The sequence below is a fragment of the Oncorhynchus tshawytscha genome, linkage group LG28, assembly GCF_018296145.1.
Source record: "Oncorhynchus tshawytscha isolate Ot180627B linkage group LG28, Otsh_v2.0, whole genome shotgun sequence".
Taxonomy (NCBI): domain Eukaryota; kingdom Metazoa; phylum Chordata; class Actinopteri; order Salmoniformes; family Salmonidae; genus Oncorhynchus; species Oncorhynchus tshawytscha.
In genome coordinates this window covers 28,368,613-28,387,250 of record NC_056456.1, presented here as the reverse complement: position 1 = coordinate 28,387,250, position 18,638 = coordinate 28,368,613, and the positions used below count along the sequence as shown (strand labels likewise).

The 18,638-nt window shown below is 41.5% G+C and overlaps 1 protein-coding gene across 2 annotated transcripts in view; it reads left to right on the top strand.

Annotated features, from left to right (window-relative positions):
• The first annotated feature begins 466 nt into the window (after positions 1-466).
• The window catches only part of LOC112226369 (thymocyte selection-associated high mobility group box protein TOX-like), a 101,098-nt gene continuing 82,926 nt past the window's right edge, over positions 467-18,638 (top strand). Inside the window, exon 1 of one of the 2 annotated variants that reach the window (XM_042307950.1) lies at positions 467-976. In XM_042307950.1, coding sequence (XP_042163884.1) covers positions 875-976 — 102 coding nt within the window. In that variant the 5' untranslated portion in view covers positions 467-874. The remainder of the gene's footprint in view (positions 977-18,638) is intronic. The other variant, XM_042307949.1, reaches the window with a different exon arrangement.

The window sequence follows — 18,638 nt, the reverse complement described above, 5'->3', positions numbered from 1 at the left end:
TTGCAGTGATGGAACACGACTGTAACAACCAATTGGATATCACGAAAAAGGGGTAAAAAGTAAACAAGATCACATTTTTTTTATGTAATTGAAGGTTTTTCTGTAAACACCATGTTCAGCTGACTGCACTTTTAAGACGCTCCCTTGGCAGCAGCCACATACTATTCTCCCCTTGAAACCAACTGAAAGTCACTTTTTGAAAACAGAATGGGAAAAAAGGCACACAAAAAGCTGTACCTTGCTCTCTATCGTCATCTGTTTTTAGATATATCACCCTCATCATGATAGGACCTTCCGTCGAAGAGATATTGAGGAGCAAACCAATAGCCTATCCAAACTGAAAACAAATTTACTGCGGCATGCAACCGACGCAGGCGCTGCATTCCCCATTGCGCCCCCTAGGTGGAGCACGTCGCCATAGCCGCACTCTTGCCCCTGCCCCGTCTGTAAAGTCCTTTGTATGAATCACAAGTGAACAGGCAATCCTACCATGCCCCATTCGCTTGCAGATGACGGTAGCCGCTGGATAGAAACAACTACTGTCGCTGCAAATGCATCTGTCAGAAAGAGAAAGACGCGCAATAACTTCTTCAACAATAGAGTGATAGCTTACATATTTTGAAAGTTACAACATTTTAACTGCGTTTACCCGTTTACCAAGTCCGTCGTTCATAGTGCGTTGATAATATAAGTTTTTCTTTCTCCTGAAAAACCGCGAACGCATGTGAGAGCATAACAGTTTGCCATTTTTAGATTCAAACCCTACACTTTTTCCGACTTCGTCCATCAGTCTTTATAGAGCCTTCAACTTTTGAGGAATCGAAAGTAGAAGCCTGAGTGGAAAAGCTTGTGTGGAGATTGATGTTTTACTGAAATGGACGTGAGAGTATATCCACCTCCACCACAGTCTTTATCAGCAACAGATTCTTCCCGATTGGGACCCTTGCAGTATACCGATTCCCCGTACTGCAATAAGGTGAGTCGCATCTGGACAAGGTTATAGAAACCTAGGTTATTTCTTTCATTGTTCACAATGTTACTGAGATGCGTAAAAACGCTGTTCAGAGAGTGAACACTGTTTATAGCCGTTACGTATTGCCCTGAAATAAAACGACTTTCTGTCCATTCATTTGAAAGCAGTGATAACAGTAACAAACACTCGTGCACAACATGTATAGTTATTTAATGTCATATATTATAGAAAAAAATGATTGCTTGTTTTATCCTTTGTCAGTACGTATAAACAAACTGGTGATGAACGCAGCGCATCACTGTCAGTGAAGTTGCTTTCAAAGTGCTCAACTTAGTTTTTATCTCAGTTGATGACAACATGGGCTGTTGTTTCTATGTGATTGCCTCACTTACAGGGTTTAGGATATAATAACCATTACAAAAATGCCTTATGTTCAATGCAATCCTATACCTCTGGTTATGTGAAGTAGCTGTGCCTCTATTACGCACTGTAACTGAACCCTTGTCTTGTTTATACACATCATCTCACTATAATAAAACCTTTGTTATTTACAGTCTGCTTTCAAACACACAGTTTAAATTGACTTTCACATTAAGATTGTCTGAAGAAGGCCTGTCCTGCATAATAATACTATTCTGTGTGTGTGTGTGTGTGTATATGTGTGTGTGTGTGTATATGTGTGTATGTGTGTGTGTGTGTGTGTGTGTGTGTGTGTGTGTGTGTGTGTGTGTGTGTGCATGTGTGTGTGTGTGTGTGTGTATGTGTGTGTGTGTGTTTATGTGTGTGTGTGTGTATATGTGTGTGTGTGTATGTGTGTGTGTGTGTGTGCGTGCGTGCGTGTGTGTGCATGTGTGTGTGTGTGTGCGCGCGTGTGTGTGTGTATGCGTGCGTGTGTGCGTGTGTGTGTGTGCGCGCGTGTGTGTGTGCGCGCGCGTGTGTGTGCGTGTGTGTGTGTGAGGGAGAGAGAGCGAAAGAGAGAGAGACCGTATGGGGGTAGGGATGTTGAAGGGAGGGAGGGAGGGTTAGAGCAGAGTGGGGGTTGTACTATTTCTCCTATGCCTTTTGATTCACTGCTCTGTCTTTTTTATAGAAGATCTCATAAGTATCTGCAATGAAAATGTAAGAGAGGGAGATGAAGAGAGAAAGAGAGATGGAGGAAGTCCTATAGATATAATCCGAAATATTGAATTGTACTGGTGGAGAAAGTCCATGTAGTGTAAACACTATCCAAGATTTTCCATTTTAGCATTCAGAGTAATGAAATGGGGGGTAGGGAGGTTCATAGAGGTAGAGAGAGAGAGAGAGAGAGAGCGAGAGAGAGAGAGAGAGGGAGGGAGGGAGAGAGAGAGAGAGAGAGAGAGAGGAAAGTGAGAGAATCAGAGGGAATGAGAGAGAGGGTGTGGTAGAGAGAGGGAGAGAGTGAGGGTGTAGAGCAAGAGAAATACAGACAGAGGGAATGAAAGAGAGTGAGATATAAATCTGTGTGGTAGAGAGAGAGAGAGAGAGAGAGAGAGAGAGGAGGGGGGGTGAAAGAGAGATGTGATTGTGAGAGGGGAGTGAGGTATGTCCAGTGCAAACAGACAGAGATGGCCTGTGTGCTGCTGTTTGAGGTATCTGTATGTGTGAATACCCAGAGATAGAGGCAGTCCTATACTGACTGCACTGTTATCTGCAACAATTCATCTAATACTTAAAATATTTTTGTCCGGGGATCACTGTTGTGACTGCTGCTATGTCTAAGCAGAGGTTTTATTCACCTCTAGTTTAATTCAGAATTTTGGTTTGATTCAGGCCCATTTCTCTTGACAGTAGATTGGCTGTTTGATTAGCTATTCTGTCCGACTCCCTCGTCTAAAATATTATTCATGAACATCAGTTCACGATCACTTGCCATTTAGTTGATGCAAAGTAATTGAGGAAAGAGAGAGTGGTCCATAATTTGATGTCTTGTTATGATTATGATACTGTAATGTAATAACATCATCTAATCGGAGTTGCTATGGGAGATGGGGTTGTTTGCTCTTATTTTCTAGAATTGCAGAAAGACTGAATGACTTTATGACTGAGCTTTTATTGATGACTGGGTAACTTTTGTTTTTGTGACAGTTTTCATTGATTCTGAGATGGTTGAAGAAATATGGCTTCATGTAACACTCTACAACATGCCCTGGTTGCAGCCATTTTGCTTCCTGGTTCTCATCTAAGATGATAAATCTGATATGTCAGTTCTGCATTCTTGTCATGGACTTTACTCAGTTGTACTGACACTGTGGTGTCTTTGTCTGTCTGTGTGTTTGTGTGCATGTGTGTGTCATCGTTCTGTATGAGTGTGAGTGTTTGTATCATTGCTCTGTGTGTGTGCATGTGTGTCATCTCTCTACGTGTGTGTCTGTGCGTTTGTCTTAGCCTCAGGCATTTTAAATTAAGTCCAAATTACTGAGCTCTTTGGTGGTCCTGGAACTCTGAGGGGCTCTGGGAAGTCGACCCCGACATTAATACTCTGTCCTTTGTGTTTACTAACCAAGCACACACAGCGCCACAGACCTGGGTTCAAATACTATTTGATATCTTTGAGCGTTTACTCTAGCTTTCTAGGAGTGCCAGAAGAGCAGTGTTTACAGTTTTGGGACTATTCTATTGGTCCATTAAGCCAGGCAAGTTCAGTCGAGCAGCAGATAAAGTATTTGATATGATTTCAAATTGTATTTTAACCCAGGTCTGCACAGCACAGGCCTAGAACAGGCAGGGAGCACAAAAGCACGGCAGTTAGGCTCATTGTCAGCCTCATCCACAGAGAGCTGGCTCACGTTTTGAATATTATCTGCATCTATATTTACATTTCTGGTCCATTTATGGCATTGACATTTCTCATCCTACCTACAGAGAGAATGTTGAGCTCCTAGTAGCTGTCAAGCATAGTAATCTTTGTAAGGCAACTTACTGATTGATGTAGGACAATAGTTCCAGACCTCCTTGTTTAACTTGCTATGAAAAAGTATTTCTACTTGTTTTGTTTTGCATATTTTTGACAATGATCCAAAACACACAATCAAGTCTACATGAAAATGGTTAAAAAGCAACACATTTAAAGTTTTAGAATGACCGAGTCAAAGTCCAGACCTAATCCCAATTGAGATGTTGTGGCAGGACTTGAAACGAACAGTTCATGCTTGAAAACCCACAAATGTTGCTGAGTTAAAGCAGTTCTGCATGGAGGAGTGGGCCAAAAGTCCTCCACAGCGACATGAGAGACTGATCAACAACTACAGGAAGCATTTGGTTGCAGTCATTGTAGCTGAAGGTGCCACAACAACCAGTTATTGAGTGTAATGGGGCAATTACTTTTTCACACGGGGGAACTGGTTGTTGCATAACTTTGTTAATTAAATAAATAAAATAAGTATCAATTTTTTTGTTATTTGTAAACTCAGGTATGTAATATTAGGTTTTGGTTGAAGATCTTCAGTAACAAAAATATCAGAAAGGGGATATTTTCTTTCACGGCAATGTACATCGCTGTGGCAGCAGTAGTCTCTGATTCAATGAAGTTATACTACAGTAACATTCCAGGGTTTGTCCTGACTCAAAAAATGGCTTAGGTGGTGCCTCAGTTTCCTATGCAGGAGAAACCTTACATTCCATTTACACTTACCTGGAGGCTATGCCTAAGTTGTGTGTAATGCACTGTTCTAAATGTGTTGAGAGGAAGATGAATGTAAACCCGACTACATACCTCGATATCAATCTGGTTTGTTCTTTTCACTACTTCAAAGCAATGCTGTAAATCTGCCAATCACAGAATCCAGATCCCAACTAAGATATATTTACTGTACAACATGGACACATTCATAAGATAACCCTGTCGTCTTTTGTGAACAGTAAATTGCTGTATGAATGTTACTTTGTGATTCATAAGCATGTTATAAAGCTTCAGAAGCCTATTATAAACCTTTTTTAAGGCTTCATAAGCTGTGACCTTACACTGAGGGATATCTACCTGGTTATGGCTAGAGTCAACAGCTTCTGTCAACAACAAACTCAAGTTTGTGGATCAACATACTATATAGACAGATTCTAATCCACACATTGTGGAAATGTGCCTTTGTCTTTAGGCAATGACATTGACAGAGATTAGAAACATCAACAACATTTCATACGTTAGAATGCTTGACTACTGACTCCAACCTGTAGATGTAGACCAATGATCTTCACCAACCCGTAAACTAAAAACTGCCCAGGGATGCACAGTGGTTTTAAAGGAGGCATTGTAGGCACACATGTAAAGTAAGACAGCAGTTGTCTTTGAGGGAATCCTCCTCAGTCCCAGGGCCAGATTCACGAAGCATATCAGGGTAGAAGTGCTGATCTAGGATCAGTGTTGCATTTTAGATCATAATGAATAAGATTATATGGACTGGTGGAACCTGATCCTAGATCAGCACTCTTACTTTGAGACGCCTCATGAACACGGGTCATGGAGTAGCCTATCCCTCTCGGTTGATACATTCTCCTTCCAGAGAGACATCAGGGACTGTGACATACTCTGTTTCACGGTATCATGGCTCTCTCCGGAAATACTGTCCCTGTCCATACAGCAAGCTGGGTTCTCAGTACATTGCGCAAACAGGAATAAAGAACTCTCCGGGAAGAAGAAAGGCGGGGTGTATGTTTCATGATTAACTACTCATGGTGTGAGATAACGTACAGAAACTCAAGTCCTTTTGTTCACCCAACCTAGAATATCTCACAATCAAATGCCGACCGTATTACCTCCCAAGATAATTCTCTTCGGTTATAGTCACAGCCGTGTATATTCCTCCTCAAGCCGATAACCTCAAGGAGCTACACTGGACTTTGTGCAAACTGGAAACCACATATCCTGAGGCCGCATTTATTATAGCTGGGGATTTTAACAAAGCAAATTTGAGGAAAACGCCACCGAAGTTCTATCAACACATTGACTGTAGTACTCACACTGCTAAAACACTTGATCACTGCTACTCCCCCTTCCGGGATGCCTACAAGGCTCTCCACAGCCCTCCCTCAGGGCAAATCAGTTCACGACTCCATTTTGCTCCTCCCTTCCTGTAGGTAGAAACTCAAACAGGAAGTACTCGTGCTAAGGTCTATGCAACACTGGTCTGACCAATCGGAATCCATGCTTCAAGATTGTTTTGATGTATACACGGACACGGTGACTGAGTTCATCAGGAAATGCATAAGCGATGTTGTTCCCACTGTGACTATTAAAACCTACCCAAACCAGAAACCTTGGCTAGACGGCAGCATTCGCTGTGAACCCCCGTATTTAACCATGGCAAGGTGACTGGGAATATGATCGAATACAAACAGTGTAGTTATCAAACAGGCATAACGTCAGTACAGAGATAAAGTGGAGTTGCAATTCAACGGCTCAGACACGAGACGTATGTGGCAGGGTCTACAGACTATCACGGATTACAAAGGGGAAACCAGCAACGTCGAGGACACAACGATCTTGCTCCTGGAGAAGCTAAACACCTTCTTTGCCCGCTCCCAAGGACTGTGGGCCCCCTTTCTCCGTGACCGACGTGTGTAAGACATTTAAGCGTGTTAACCCTCACAAGGCTGCCAGCCCAGACGGGATCCCTAGCCGTGTCCTCAGAGCATGTGCAGACCAGCTGGCTGGAGTGTTTACGGACATATTAAATCTTTCCCTATCCCAGTCTGCTGTCCCCACTTGCTTCACGATGTCCACCATTGTTCCTGTAACGAAGAAAGCAAAGGTAACTGACCTCAATGACTATCGCCCCGTAGCACTCACTTCTGTCATCATGAAGTGCTTTGAGAGGCTAGTTAAGGATCATATCACCTCCACCTTAACTGACTCCCTCGACCCACTTCAGTTTGCATACCACCCCAACAGATCCACAGACGATGCAATCGCCATCACACTGCACACTGCTCTATCCTATTTGAACAAAGATGAATACCTATGTAAGAATGCTGTTCATTGACTATAGCTCAGCCTTCAAAATAGTACCCTCCAAGCTCATCATTAAGCTTGGGGCCCTGGGTCTAAACCCCGGCCTGTGCATCTGGGTCCTGGACTTCCTGACGGGACGCCCCTCAGGTGGTGAAGGTAGGAAACAACACCTCCACTTCACTGATCCACAAGGATGCGTGCTCAGCCCCCTCCTGTACTGCCTGTTCACCCATGACTGTGTGGCCACGCACGCCTCCAACTCAATCATCACGTTTGCAGATGACACAACAGTAGTAGACAGCCTACAGGGAGGAGGTGATGGCCCAGCCAGAATGGTGCCAGGAAAATAACCTCTTCCTCAACATCAACAAAACAAAGGAGCTGATCGTGGACTTCAGAAAACAGCAGAGGGAGCACGCCCCTATCCACATCGACAGGACTGCAGTGAAAAACAGCTTCTATCTCAAGGTCATCAGGCTGTTAAATAGCCATCACTAGCCGGCTACCACCCGGTTACTCAAACCTGCACCTTGGAGGCTTCTGCCCTATATACATAGACATTGAATCACTGGCCACTTTAATGATGGAACACTCGTCACTTTAATAATGTTCACATACTGCTTTACTCATCTCAGATGCAAAGTTGAAGTCGGAAGTTTACGTACACTTAGGTTGGAGTCATTAAAACTAGTTTTTCAACCACTCCACAAATTTCTTGCTAACAAACTATAGTTTTGGCAAGTTGGTTAGGACATATATTTTGTGCATGACACAAGTCATTTTTCCAACAATTGTTTACAGACAGATTATTTCACTTATAATTCACTGTATCACAATTCCAGTGGGTCAGAAGTTTACATACACTAAGTTGCCTGTGCCTTTAAACAGCTTGGAAAATTACAGAAAATTATGTCATGGCTTTAGAAGCTTCTGATAGGCTAACTGACATAATTTGAGTCAATTGGAGGTGTACCTGTGGATGTATTTCAAGGCCTACCTTCAAACTCAGTGCCTCCTTGCTTGACATCATGGGATAATCAAAAGAAATCAGCCAAGACCTCAGAAAAATATTGTAGACCTCCACAAGTCTGGTTCATCCTTGGGAGCAATTTCCAAATGCCTGAAGGTACCACATTCATCTGTACTAACAATAGTACGCAAGTATGAACACCATGGGACCACGCAGCGGTCATACCGCTCAGGAAGGACACGCGTTCTGTCTCCTAGAGATGAACGTACTTTGGTGTGAAAAGTGCAAGTCAATTCCAGAACAACAGCAAAGGACCTTGTGAAGATGCTGGAGGAAACAGGTACAAAAGTATCTATATCCACAGTAAAACGAGTCCTACATCGACATAACCTGAAAGGCCGCTCAGCAAGGAAGAAGCCACTGCTCCAAAACCGCCATAAAAAAGCCAGACTACGGTTTGCAACTGCACATGGGGACAAAGATTGTACTTTTTGGGGAATTGACCTCTGGTCTGATGAAACAAAAATAGAACTGTTTTGGCCATAATGACCATCGTTATGTTTAGAGGAAAAGGGAAGCATGGGGGTGGCAGCATCATGTTGTGGGGGTGCTTAGCTGCAGGAGGGACAGGTGCACTTCCCAAAATAGGTGGCATCATGAGGATGGAAAATCATGTGGATATATTGAAGCAACATCCCAAGACATCAGTCAGGAATTTAAAGCTTGGTTGCAAATGAGTCTTCCAAATGGACAATGACCCCAAGCATACTTCCAAAGCAGGGGCAAAATGGCGTAAGGACAACAAAGTCAAGCTATTGGAGTGGCCATCACAAAGTCTTGACCTCAATCCTAACTGAAAAAACTGAACTGAAAAAGCGTGTGCGAGCAAGGAGGCCTACAAACCTAACTCAGTTACACCAGCTCTGTCAGGAGGAATGGGCCAAAATTCACCCAACTTATTGTGGGAAGCTTGTGGAAGGCTACCCAAAACGTTTGACCCAAGTAAAACAATTTAAAGGCAATGCTACCAAATACTAATTGAGTGTATGTAAACTTTTGACCCACTGGGAATGTGATGAAAGAAATAAAAGCTGAAATAAATCATTTTCTCTACTATTATTCTGACATTTCAAATTCTTAAAATAAAGTGGTGATCCTAACTGACCTAAAACGGGGAATTTCTACTAGAATTAAACATCAGGAATTGAAAAACTGAGTTTAAATGTATTTGGCTGAGGTGTATGTAAACTTCTGTCTTCAACTGTACTGTATATACTGTATTCTATTCTACTGTGTTTTAATCAATGCCACTCTGACATTGCTCATCCTAATTTTGATACATTTCTTTAATTCCAATTTTACTTTAGATTTGTGTGTTGTTAGATACTACTACACTGTTGGAGCTAGGAACAAAATACATTTGTATACACCCACAATAACATCTGCTAAATATATGTATGTGACCAATTTGCTTTGATTTGATATGTGCAGGGTTTATGCAAGTAACATGTGTTGTATGTTAAAGTCTTCAGTCACACCCTCTAAATCAAACCTGGGTTGTATAGCTTCACGTACGTAATCAACATGCATGTTGTGTTGGTTGCTAAGCACTGTAAGTGTAAGTGCAATGCTCTCACTTAACCTACACTGGGTGCTATGCATACTATTCACACTTAAGCAATGGTACAGAATCCACACATGACAAGTAGCCCACTATGGCTGCTCCTTCTGCTTAGATGCTTTTCCTGTCTACTAACATCATGAGTAATGCTTGGTATCAGGTCAACTCTGACACATAATTACTTCACGTTACTTTCCTGAATGTAGTATGCTTCGAAAGTGTTTATTTATGTATTACCATTCAATCCATAGGATATACTAGAATAGAATATAAAATGAGCCTGGTTACATAAGTCTTGTGCCTGGTTATATAGTATTATATAGTCTTCTTCTCTCTTGCAATTCAATTTCAATTTAAGGGCTTTATTGGCATTGGAAACATATGTTTACATTTCCAAAGCAAGTGAAATAGATAATAACCAAAAGTCAAATAAACAATCAGAAATTAACAGTAAACATTACACTCACAAGTTAAAAAATATTAGAGACATTTCTCTCTCTGTCTCGGTCTTCTTCCGTCTCTTTGTGTGTTTGTTTCTCTCTCTAAGTCTGTCTGTCTCTCTATCTCTCTCTCTCTCTGTCTCATTGTGTATTTGTCTGTCTGTCTGTCTGTTTGTCTGTCTGTCTGTCGGTCTCTCTCTCTCTCTCTCTCTGTCTCATTGTGTATTTGTCTGTCTGTCTGTCGGTCTGTCGGTCTCTCTCTCTCTCTCTCTTTCACTCTTTCTCAACAAGCTACCACAGAGCAGAGCACGAGGCTCACTATGCTGAGGGCTTCCTAAAAAGCCGGGCCTAATTGCGTTGAATTCGTGCTTGCTGGTAACAATAGCAGGGACGCTGTGTGTCCCTGTGCTGCGGCCAGCGGTCCATGGTTCACTGGGCGCTGTCGAAAGGCTTGGGCCCTCTGATTGACAGTTTCAGCCCAACAGCAATGAAGGATTTAATTGCGCATCGTGTGCCTATCGACAGATAGAGAAACTCAGAGGGCTAGCTATGATGGTACTGTGGTGCTACTGTAAACACACACACGCACACACACACACACACACACACACACACACACACACACACACACACACACACACACACACACACACACACACACACACACACACACACACACACACACACACAGGTTGCTATCAGAAGTTTATCTGATTCTGATTAGTCATTAAGATTAAAAAGGACATGATTCATATCAGAGGTTATTGGGTTGTTGATCCATGTCCGTTGGTGGCTTGACGTATTGCTGAGTTTTTCCACTAAGCATTACAATAGGAAGACAGCCTGTTTCTGATTGTTGTTTGACTCATGGAACAACATGACATAGAATGGAACTGAGCTGAATCATCACCTGATGATGTTATGTCAGGTTAGGTGCGGATTTGGGATGTTATGAATTTCTCATGTTTTGAAGCTAGAATCCTTAGTTGCTACATCCATTTTTGATTCTTGAAGAATATAACATATGAATGCAACATCAGTGGTTACATTTCTCCAGGCTCATTCCTCCGATTTTTACTAAAAGAGAGGCGGTGTGACTGCCGTAGCACTCAATTCTGTAATCATGAAGTGGTTTGAGAGGCTAGTTAAGGATCATATCACCTCCACCTTACCTGACACCCTAGACCCACTTCAATTTGCCTAACGCCCAATAGATCTACAGACAATACTATCGCAATCGCAGTGCACACTTCCCTATCGCATCTGGACAAGAGGAATACCTACGTCAGAATGCAGTTCATTGACTATTGTTTAGCCATTCCTGTAACTGAGTCAGGTTTGTAGGCCTCCTTGCTTGCACATGTTTTTTTCAGTTCTGCCCACAAATGTTCTATGGGATTGAGGTCAAGCTTTTGTGATGGCCACTCCAATACCTGGACTTTGTTGTCCTTAAGGCATTTTGCCCCTACTTTGGAAGTATGCTTGGGGTCATTGTCCATTTGGAAGACCCATTTGCGACCAAGATTTAACTTCCTGACTGATGTCTTGAGATGTTGCTTCAATATATTCACATAATGTTCCCTCCTCATGATGCCACCTATTTTGTGAAGTGCACCAGTCCCTCCTGCAGCAAAGCACCCCTAAAACATGATGCTGCCACCCCCGGATTTCACGGTTGGGATGGTGTTCTTGTGCTTGTCAGCCTCCCCCTTTTTCCTCCAAACATAACAATGGTCATTATGGCCAAAACAATTCTATTTTTGTTTCATCAGACCAGAGCATAAAAAGTACAATCTTTGTCCCCATGTGCAGTTGCAAACCGTAGTCTGTTTTTTTTATGGAGGTTTTGGAGCAGTGGCTTCTTCCTTGCTGAGCAGCCTTTCAGGTTATGTCGATATAGGACTTGTTTTACTGTGGATATAGATACTTTTGTACCTATTTCCTCCAGCATCTTCACAAGGTATATTGCTGTTGTTCTGGGATTGATTTGCACTTTTCGCACCAAAGTACGTTCATCTCTAGGAGACAGAACGCGTGTCCTTCCTGAGCGCTATGACAACTGAGTGGTCCCATGGTGTTTATACTTGAGCACTATTGTTTGTACAGATGAACGTGGTACCTTCAGGCGTTTGGAAGTTGCTCCCAGGGATGAACCAGACTTGTGGATGTCAGCAATTCTTTTCTGAGGTCTTGGCTGATTTCTTTTGATTTTCCCATGATGTCAAGCAAAGAGGCACTAAGTTTGAAGATAGGCCATGAAATACATCCACAGGTACACAAATTGACTCAAATGATGTCAATTAGCCTATCAGCAGCTTCTAAAGTCATGACATAATTTTCTGTAATTTTCCAAGCTGTTTAAAGGCACAGTCAACTTAGTGTATGTAAACTTCTGACCCACTGAAATTGTGATACAGTGAATTATAAGTGAAATAATCTGTCTGTAAACAATTGTTGGAAAAATGACTTGTGTCATGCACAAAATATATGTCCTAACCAACTTGCTAAAACTATAGTTTGTTAGCAAGAAATTTGTGGAGTGGTTGAAAAACTAGTTTTAATGACTCCAACCTAAGTGTACGTAAACTTCCGACTTCAACTTTGCATCTGAGATGAGTAAAGCAGTATGTGAACATTATTAAAGTGACGAGTGTTCCATCATTAAAGTGGCCAGTGATTCAATGTCTATGTATATAGGGCAGAAGCCTCCAAGGTGCAGGTTTGAGTAACCGGGTGGTAGCCGGCTAGTGATGGCTATTTAACAGCCTGATGACCTTGAGATAGAAGCTGTTTTTCACTGCAGTCCTGTCGATGTGGATAGGGGGGTGCTCCCTCTGCTGTTTTCTGAAGTCCACGATCAGCTCCTTTGTTTTGTTGATGTTGAGGAAGAGGTTATTTTCCCGGCACCATTCTGGCTGGGCCATCACCAATGATGTCAATTAGCCTATCAGCAGCTTCTAAAGTCATGACATAATTTTCTGTAATTTTCCAAGCTGTTTAAAGGCACAGTCAATTTAGTGTATGTCAACTTCTGACCCACTGGAATTGTGATTTATAAGTGAAATATTCTGTCTGTAAACAATTGTTGGAAAAATTCCTTGTGTCATGCATTAAAATAGATGTCCTAACCGGCTTGCCAAAACTATTGTTTTTTTAATAAGAAGTTTGTGGAGTGGTTGAAAAACGAGTTTTAATGACTCCAACCTAAGTGTACGTAAACTTCCGACTTCAGCTGTATATACTGTATTCTATTCTACTGTATTATTTGTCAATGCCATTTTGATTTGATTTGCTTTGTTATTGTTTCAATTAAGGATTCTAGCTTTAGGTACTACAAATGAAACTGGAACTGACTTTTTGAATGGTCAAAGGGATTTCCTTTTGGCTGAGGTAACTGTGGAATAGTTTTTTTTACTGTGTCTGTGATCTTGAGCACGTTAGCAGAGATCGAGTTAGATCGTTCTGTCAACGAGTGTCAGAACATTTGGAAAATGACAGTGAATGGATGATATGGCACAGTGTGACATTCATAAATTCAGCATCCCTGCATTGAAAAGTCAGCGGTCAAAATCACCTGTGTGTGTTTAACATCTTTGTGACTGTGTTCACTTTGTCAACAATGATTCTAATATGGTTTTCTCAACCATTCAGGTGTCAGATCTTAATTTGATCCAGTCTCCTACAGCGGGAAAATAAACCTGCAGCAATGGAAAATGTGAATTATTATGTAAATTATAATTATGGACATTTTTCTAGTGGTTGATACATTTTTCGGAAGGGCAAATCAAGTTTGGAAATGACAAACTTTTGAAGTCTTTTTAAACCTACAAATAGAATATAAGTTCTCCAGCAACAGGGTGATCAGATTCAGATCTTATGACGCTAACACAAAGGCAACTTCCAACTTCTGCAAGATGTGATACAAAACACACTGCCTCAATCCTATATAATTAGCTACTTCTCCCTGGCATTGTGGTGGATGTAGTGTTGCATAGACAAAGCCAAAGGATCAGCTAATTAAGTCGCTGAACATAATGATCATAAAATCTGGACGTCTGTTGGTTCCAGTTTGGCGCCGTTATCCGTGTTTCACCCTGTCCGTATCGCACACTTCTCTGGCACTGAATGGTGATTGGGATCCGTCCGACAAAGGCGGATGCACCCGCACACGCGCGGGAACGCACGCACACACACAGAGCGATGACACACACTCACACACACACTTCCCTGGCTTGAGTGTGCCCAAAGATATGAAAGAGTGATTAGGCTCCTGGTTTGAGAATACAATCCAAACAGATGGGGCGTGAATAACGGATCCAGAATAGCCTAATTGTTTGGTTTAATCTCCAAGCAAAACATATTGCCATCATTTTCACATGAAGATAATTCTTCCCTCTGTTTATTTAGTGTTTGGATTAAGTGACTTTTGTGGTGGCTGGAGTTTTTGGAGAGATTTTAAGAATAGCTTTATTATAGTATTAACATGATTGACTACTGTGGTTAACATGATTGACTACTGTGGTTAACATGGTTGACTACTGTGGTTAACATGGTTGACTACTGTGGTTAACATGGTTGACTACTGTGGTTAACATGATTGACTACTGTGGATAACATGGTTGACTACTGTGGTTAACATGATTGACTACTGTGGTTAACATGATTGACTACTGTGGTTAACATGGTTGACTACTGTGGTTAACATGGTTGACCACTGTGGATAACATGATTGCCTACTGTGGTTAACATGGTTGACTACTGTGGTTAACATGGTTGACTACTGTGGTTAACATGATTGACTACTGTGGTTAACATGATTGACTACTGTGGTTAACATGGTTGACTACTGTGGTTAACATAGTTGACTACTGTGGATAACATGGTTGACTACATTAATATGTGTTGTGTGTTTAGACTGTCTTTACCATAACCGTGATTTATATATTGCATTTCTTCTTAGATATTGTCTTAGCTGGTGTTTCTGTCAAATGACTACCTTGGTATGTGTTCTTTGTGGGTGTGTGTGTGTGTGTCTGCTGTGTGTGTATATATGTTGTGTGCGTTTGTGTGTGTGTGCGTGCGTGCACCTGCCAATCGTTATCATACTATAGTACTATCTACTACTCTCATACTACGTATTATGCTCTCTGTCATATAGTCCTATAGCAACAACACCCAGTTACAGTACATCTTCAGGCTGTGCTCTGTCCATGACAGACTGACCAGGTGAATCCAGGTGAAAGCTATGATCCCTTATTGATGTCACTTGTTAAATACACTTCAGTCAGTGTAGATGAAGGGAGACAGGTTAAAGAAGGATTTTTAAGCCTTGAGACAATTAAGACATGGATTGTGTATGTGTGCCATTCAGAGGGTGAATGGGCAAGGCAAAATATTTAAGTGCCTTTGAACGGGGTATGGTAGTAGGTGCCAGGCTCACCCGTTCGTGTCAAGAACTGCAAAGCTGCTGGGTTTTTCACGCTGAACAGTTTCCCATGTGTATCAAGAACGGTCCACCACTCAAAGGACATCCAGCCAACTTGACACAACTGTGGCAAGCATTGGAGTCAACATGGATCTCCCAACATGGGCCAGTCCATGCCCCGACTAGTTGAGGCTGGGGGGGAGATTGCAGCTCAATATTAGGAAGTAGTTCTTAATGTTTTGTACGCTCAGTGTATTGGCTACTGTTACAGAGTATACTGCAGAGCAGAGCCGTTCTCTTTTTACTCCATTGTTTGTAAACAAACACTGTAAAGCCACAAAACATGGCTAAAACTATACATTTGATCTCATGGATGGTCAGTACTTGCGTCTATGTCTATGAATTTGAGAGAGGTTATATTTCCACCTGTGCCAACCCTCAGTCATTGACCAAATTCAGTGGCGGGGTGACCGCTTTGTTATTGTTTGAAGTCCAGATCTTTATTGAAAGATCTATCCATACTTACACATTATATAGGTCAGAAGATGAGTTGGGCCTCTATCCATACTTACACATTATATAGGTCAGAAGATGAGTTGGGCCTCTATCCATACTTACACATTATATAGGTCAGAAGATGAGTTGGGCCTCTATCCATACTTACACATTATATAGGTCAGAAGATGAGTTGGGCCTCTATCCATACTTACACATTATATAGGTCAGATGATGAGTTGGGCCTCTATCCATACTTACACATTATATAGGTCAGAAGATGAGTTGTGCCTCTATCCATACTTACACATTATATAGGTCAGAAGATGAGTTGTGCCTCTATCCATACTTACACATTATATAGGTCAGAAGATGAGTTGGGCCTCTATCCATACTTACACATTATATAGGTCAGAAGATGAGTTGGGCCTCTATCCATATATCTGTTTCCCTATCCTCCTTCATTCTGAACAGTTATCCATATATCTGTTTCCCTATCCTCCTTCATTCTGAACAGTTATCCATATATCTGTTTCCCTATCCTCCTTCATTCTGAACAGTTATCCATATATCTGTTTCCCTATCCTCCTTCATTCTGAACAGTTATCCATATATCTATCCTCCTTCATTCTGAACAGTTATCCTTATATCTGTTTCCCTATCCTCCTTCATTCTGAACAGTTATCCATATATCTGTTTCCCTATCCTCCTTCATTCTGAACAGTTATTCATATATCTGTTTCCCTATCCTCCTTCATTCTGAACAGTTATCCATATATCTGTTTCCCTATCCTCCTTCATTCTGAACAGTTATCCATATATCTGTTTCCCTATCCTCCTTCATTCTGAACAGTTATCCTTATATCTGTTTCCCTATCCTCCTTCATTCTGAACAGTTATCCATATATCTGTTTCCCTATCCTCCTTCATTCTGAACAGTTATCCATATATCTGTTTCCCTATCCTCCTTCATTCTGAACAGTTATTCTTATATCTGTTTCCCTATCCTCCTTCATTCTGAACAGTTATTCATATATCTGTTTCCCTATCCTCCTTCATTCTGAACAGTTATCCATATATCTGTTTCCCTATCCTCCTTCATTCTGAACAGTTATTCTTCTATCTGTTTCCCTATCCTCCTTCATTCTGAACAGTTATCCATATATCTGTTTCCCTATCCTCCTTCATTCTGAACAGTTATTCTTATATCTGTTTCCCTATCCTCCTTCATTCTGAACAGTTGTAATTCTCTGAAGTGTGCTGTCGTTCTGTGTTTTTAGTCTACTATATACAGTATGTGGCCTTTGAACAGCTGTATTTGAACTTAACATAGAGCCAGAATAAGAGTCGTTGAGAGAGTAATTGCATGTTTGACTTTGAGGGAAACTGCAGTAATTCAGAGCTCATGGTGGAGTTCACTGCTCCGAAGCGTCAGGCACCCATGCACTTTCATTTCAAAAGCCAGAGGATCAGTCAATAGGTTTTTTCTTGATATATTGGTAGATATTTATGAATTTACTACAGTACTGTGGCACCACCGTATAACTGGTTGTTTCCGTATTATATACAATAGTTACCTGATAACAACGTATGGTAGTCCTTTTACTGGGGTGCCATGTTGTTCTCTATGCATTATGTAAACGGAATCATCGATATCAATTTACAACCATAATCAGATAAGCAATGATTTATATGCTGTGACTATGCAATATAGAAAAGGATAGGATTTGATAATAATGTGTGCTATAATAATAATATAATATATAATAATGTTCTATATTATCATGAGAAGAACTGGAAAGGAGAGGAAAACAGGAGGAAACAGAGAGAGAGGACTAACATATAGGGCATTTCACTAGGAAACCAGCTGAGAGTCATATCCAATTTAGTTTTGCATTAGTCAGAGGCTCTCAGTGGTTTAGTATGGAGGGCGAGAGCCGAGCCTGAAAAAGGCTCCCTAACCAGGCTGCTTTAAAAAGGAACCTTGTGGCTTAACCTACACAAGATAATCTTCCACAGGAAAGATACTTATCCAAGCATAAGTATAGGGCTCTTGCTCGCTGTTTATGAAATAGCTTTTACTTTTTATACAGGATTGCTTTTAGGATTTTTGGACATTTTAAATGTAGCTAAATGTTGAGGGGAAATTATATTTTGGGGTTTAAAGAGAATCACATTTTCTGGTGAAATTTCCCCTGCCTGACCTGAAATGACATGTACCCAGCCATGTCTGTGGCCTGCCCATATCTACTCTTTAGGTTATAACGAGTGCCTGGAGTTTTTCCTGAAGAGACATCTATCTACACTGACTATACCAGACATTAGGAACACCTTCCTAATATTGAGTTGCACCCCCATTTGCCCTCAGAACATCCTCAGTTTGTCGGGGCATGGACTCTACGAGGTGTCAAAAGCATTCCACAGGGATGGTGGCCCATGTTGACTCCAAAGCTTCCCACAGTTGTGTCTAGTTGGCTGGATGTCTTTTGGGTGGTGGACCATTCTTGATACACACGGGAAACTGTTGAACGTGAAAAATCCAGCAGTGTGTCCGTTCTTGACACAAACCAGTGCAGCACCTACTACTATAACCCATTGGGGTGGCAGGGTAGCCTAGTGGTTAGAGCATTGGACTAGTAACCAGAAGGTTGCAAGTTCAAACCCCTGAGCTGACAAGGTACAAATCTGTCGTTCTGCCCCTGAACAAGGCAGTTAACCCACTGTTCCTAGACCATCCTTGAAAATAAGA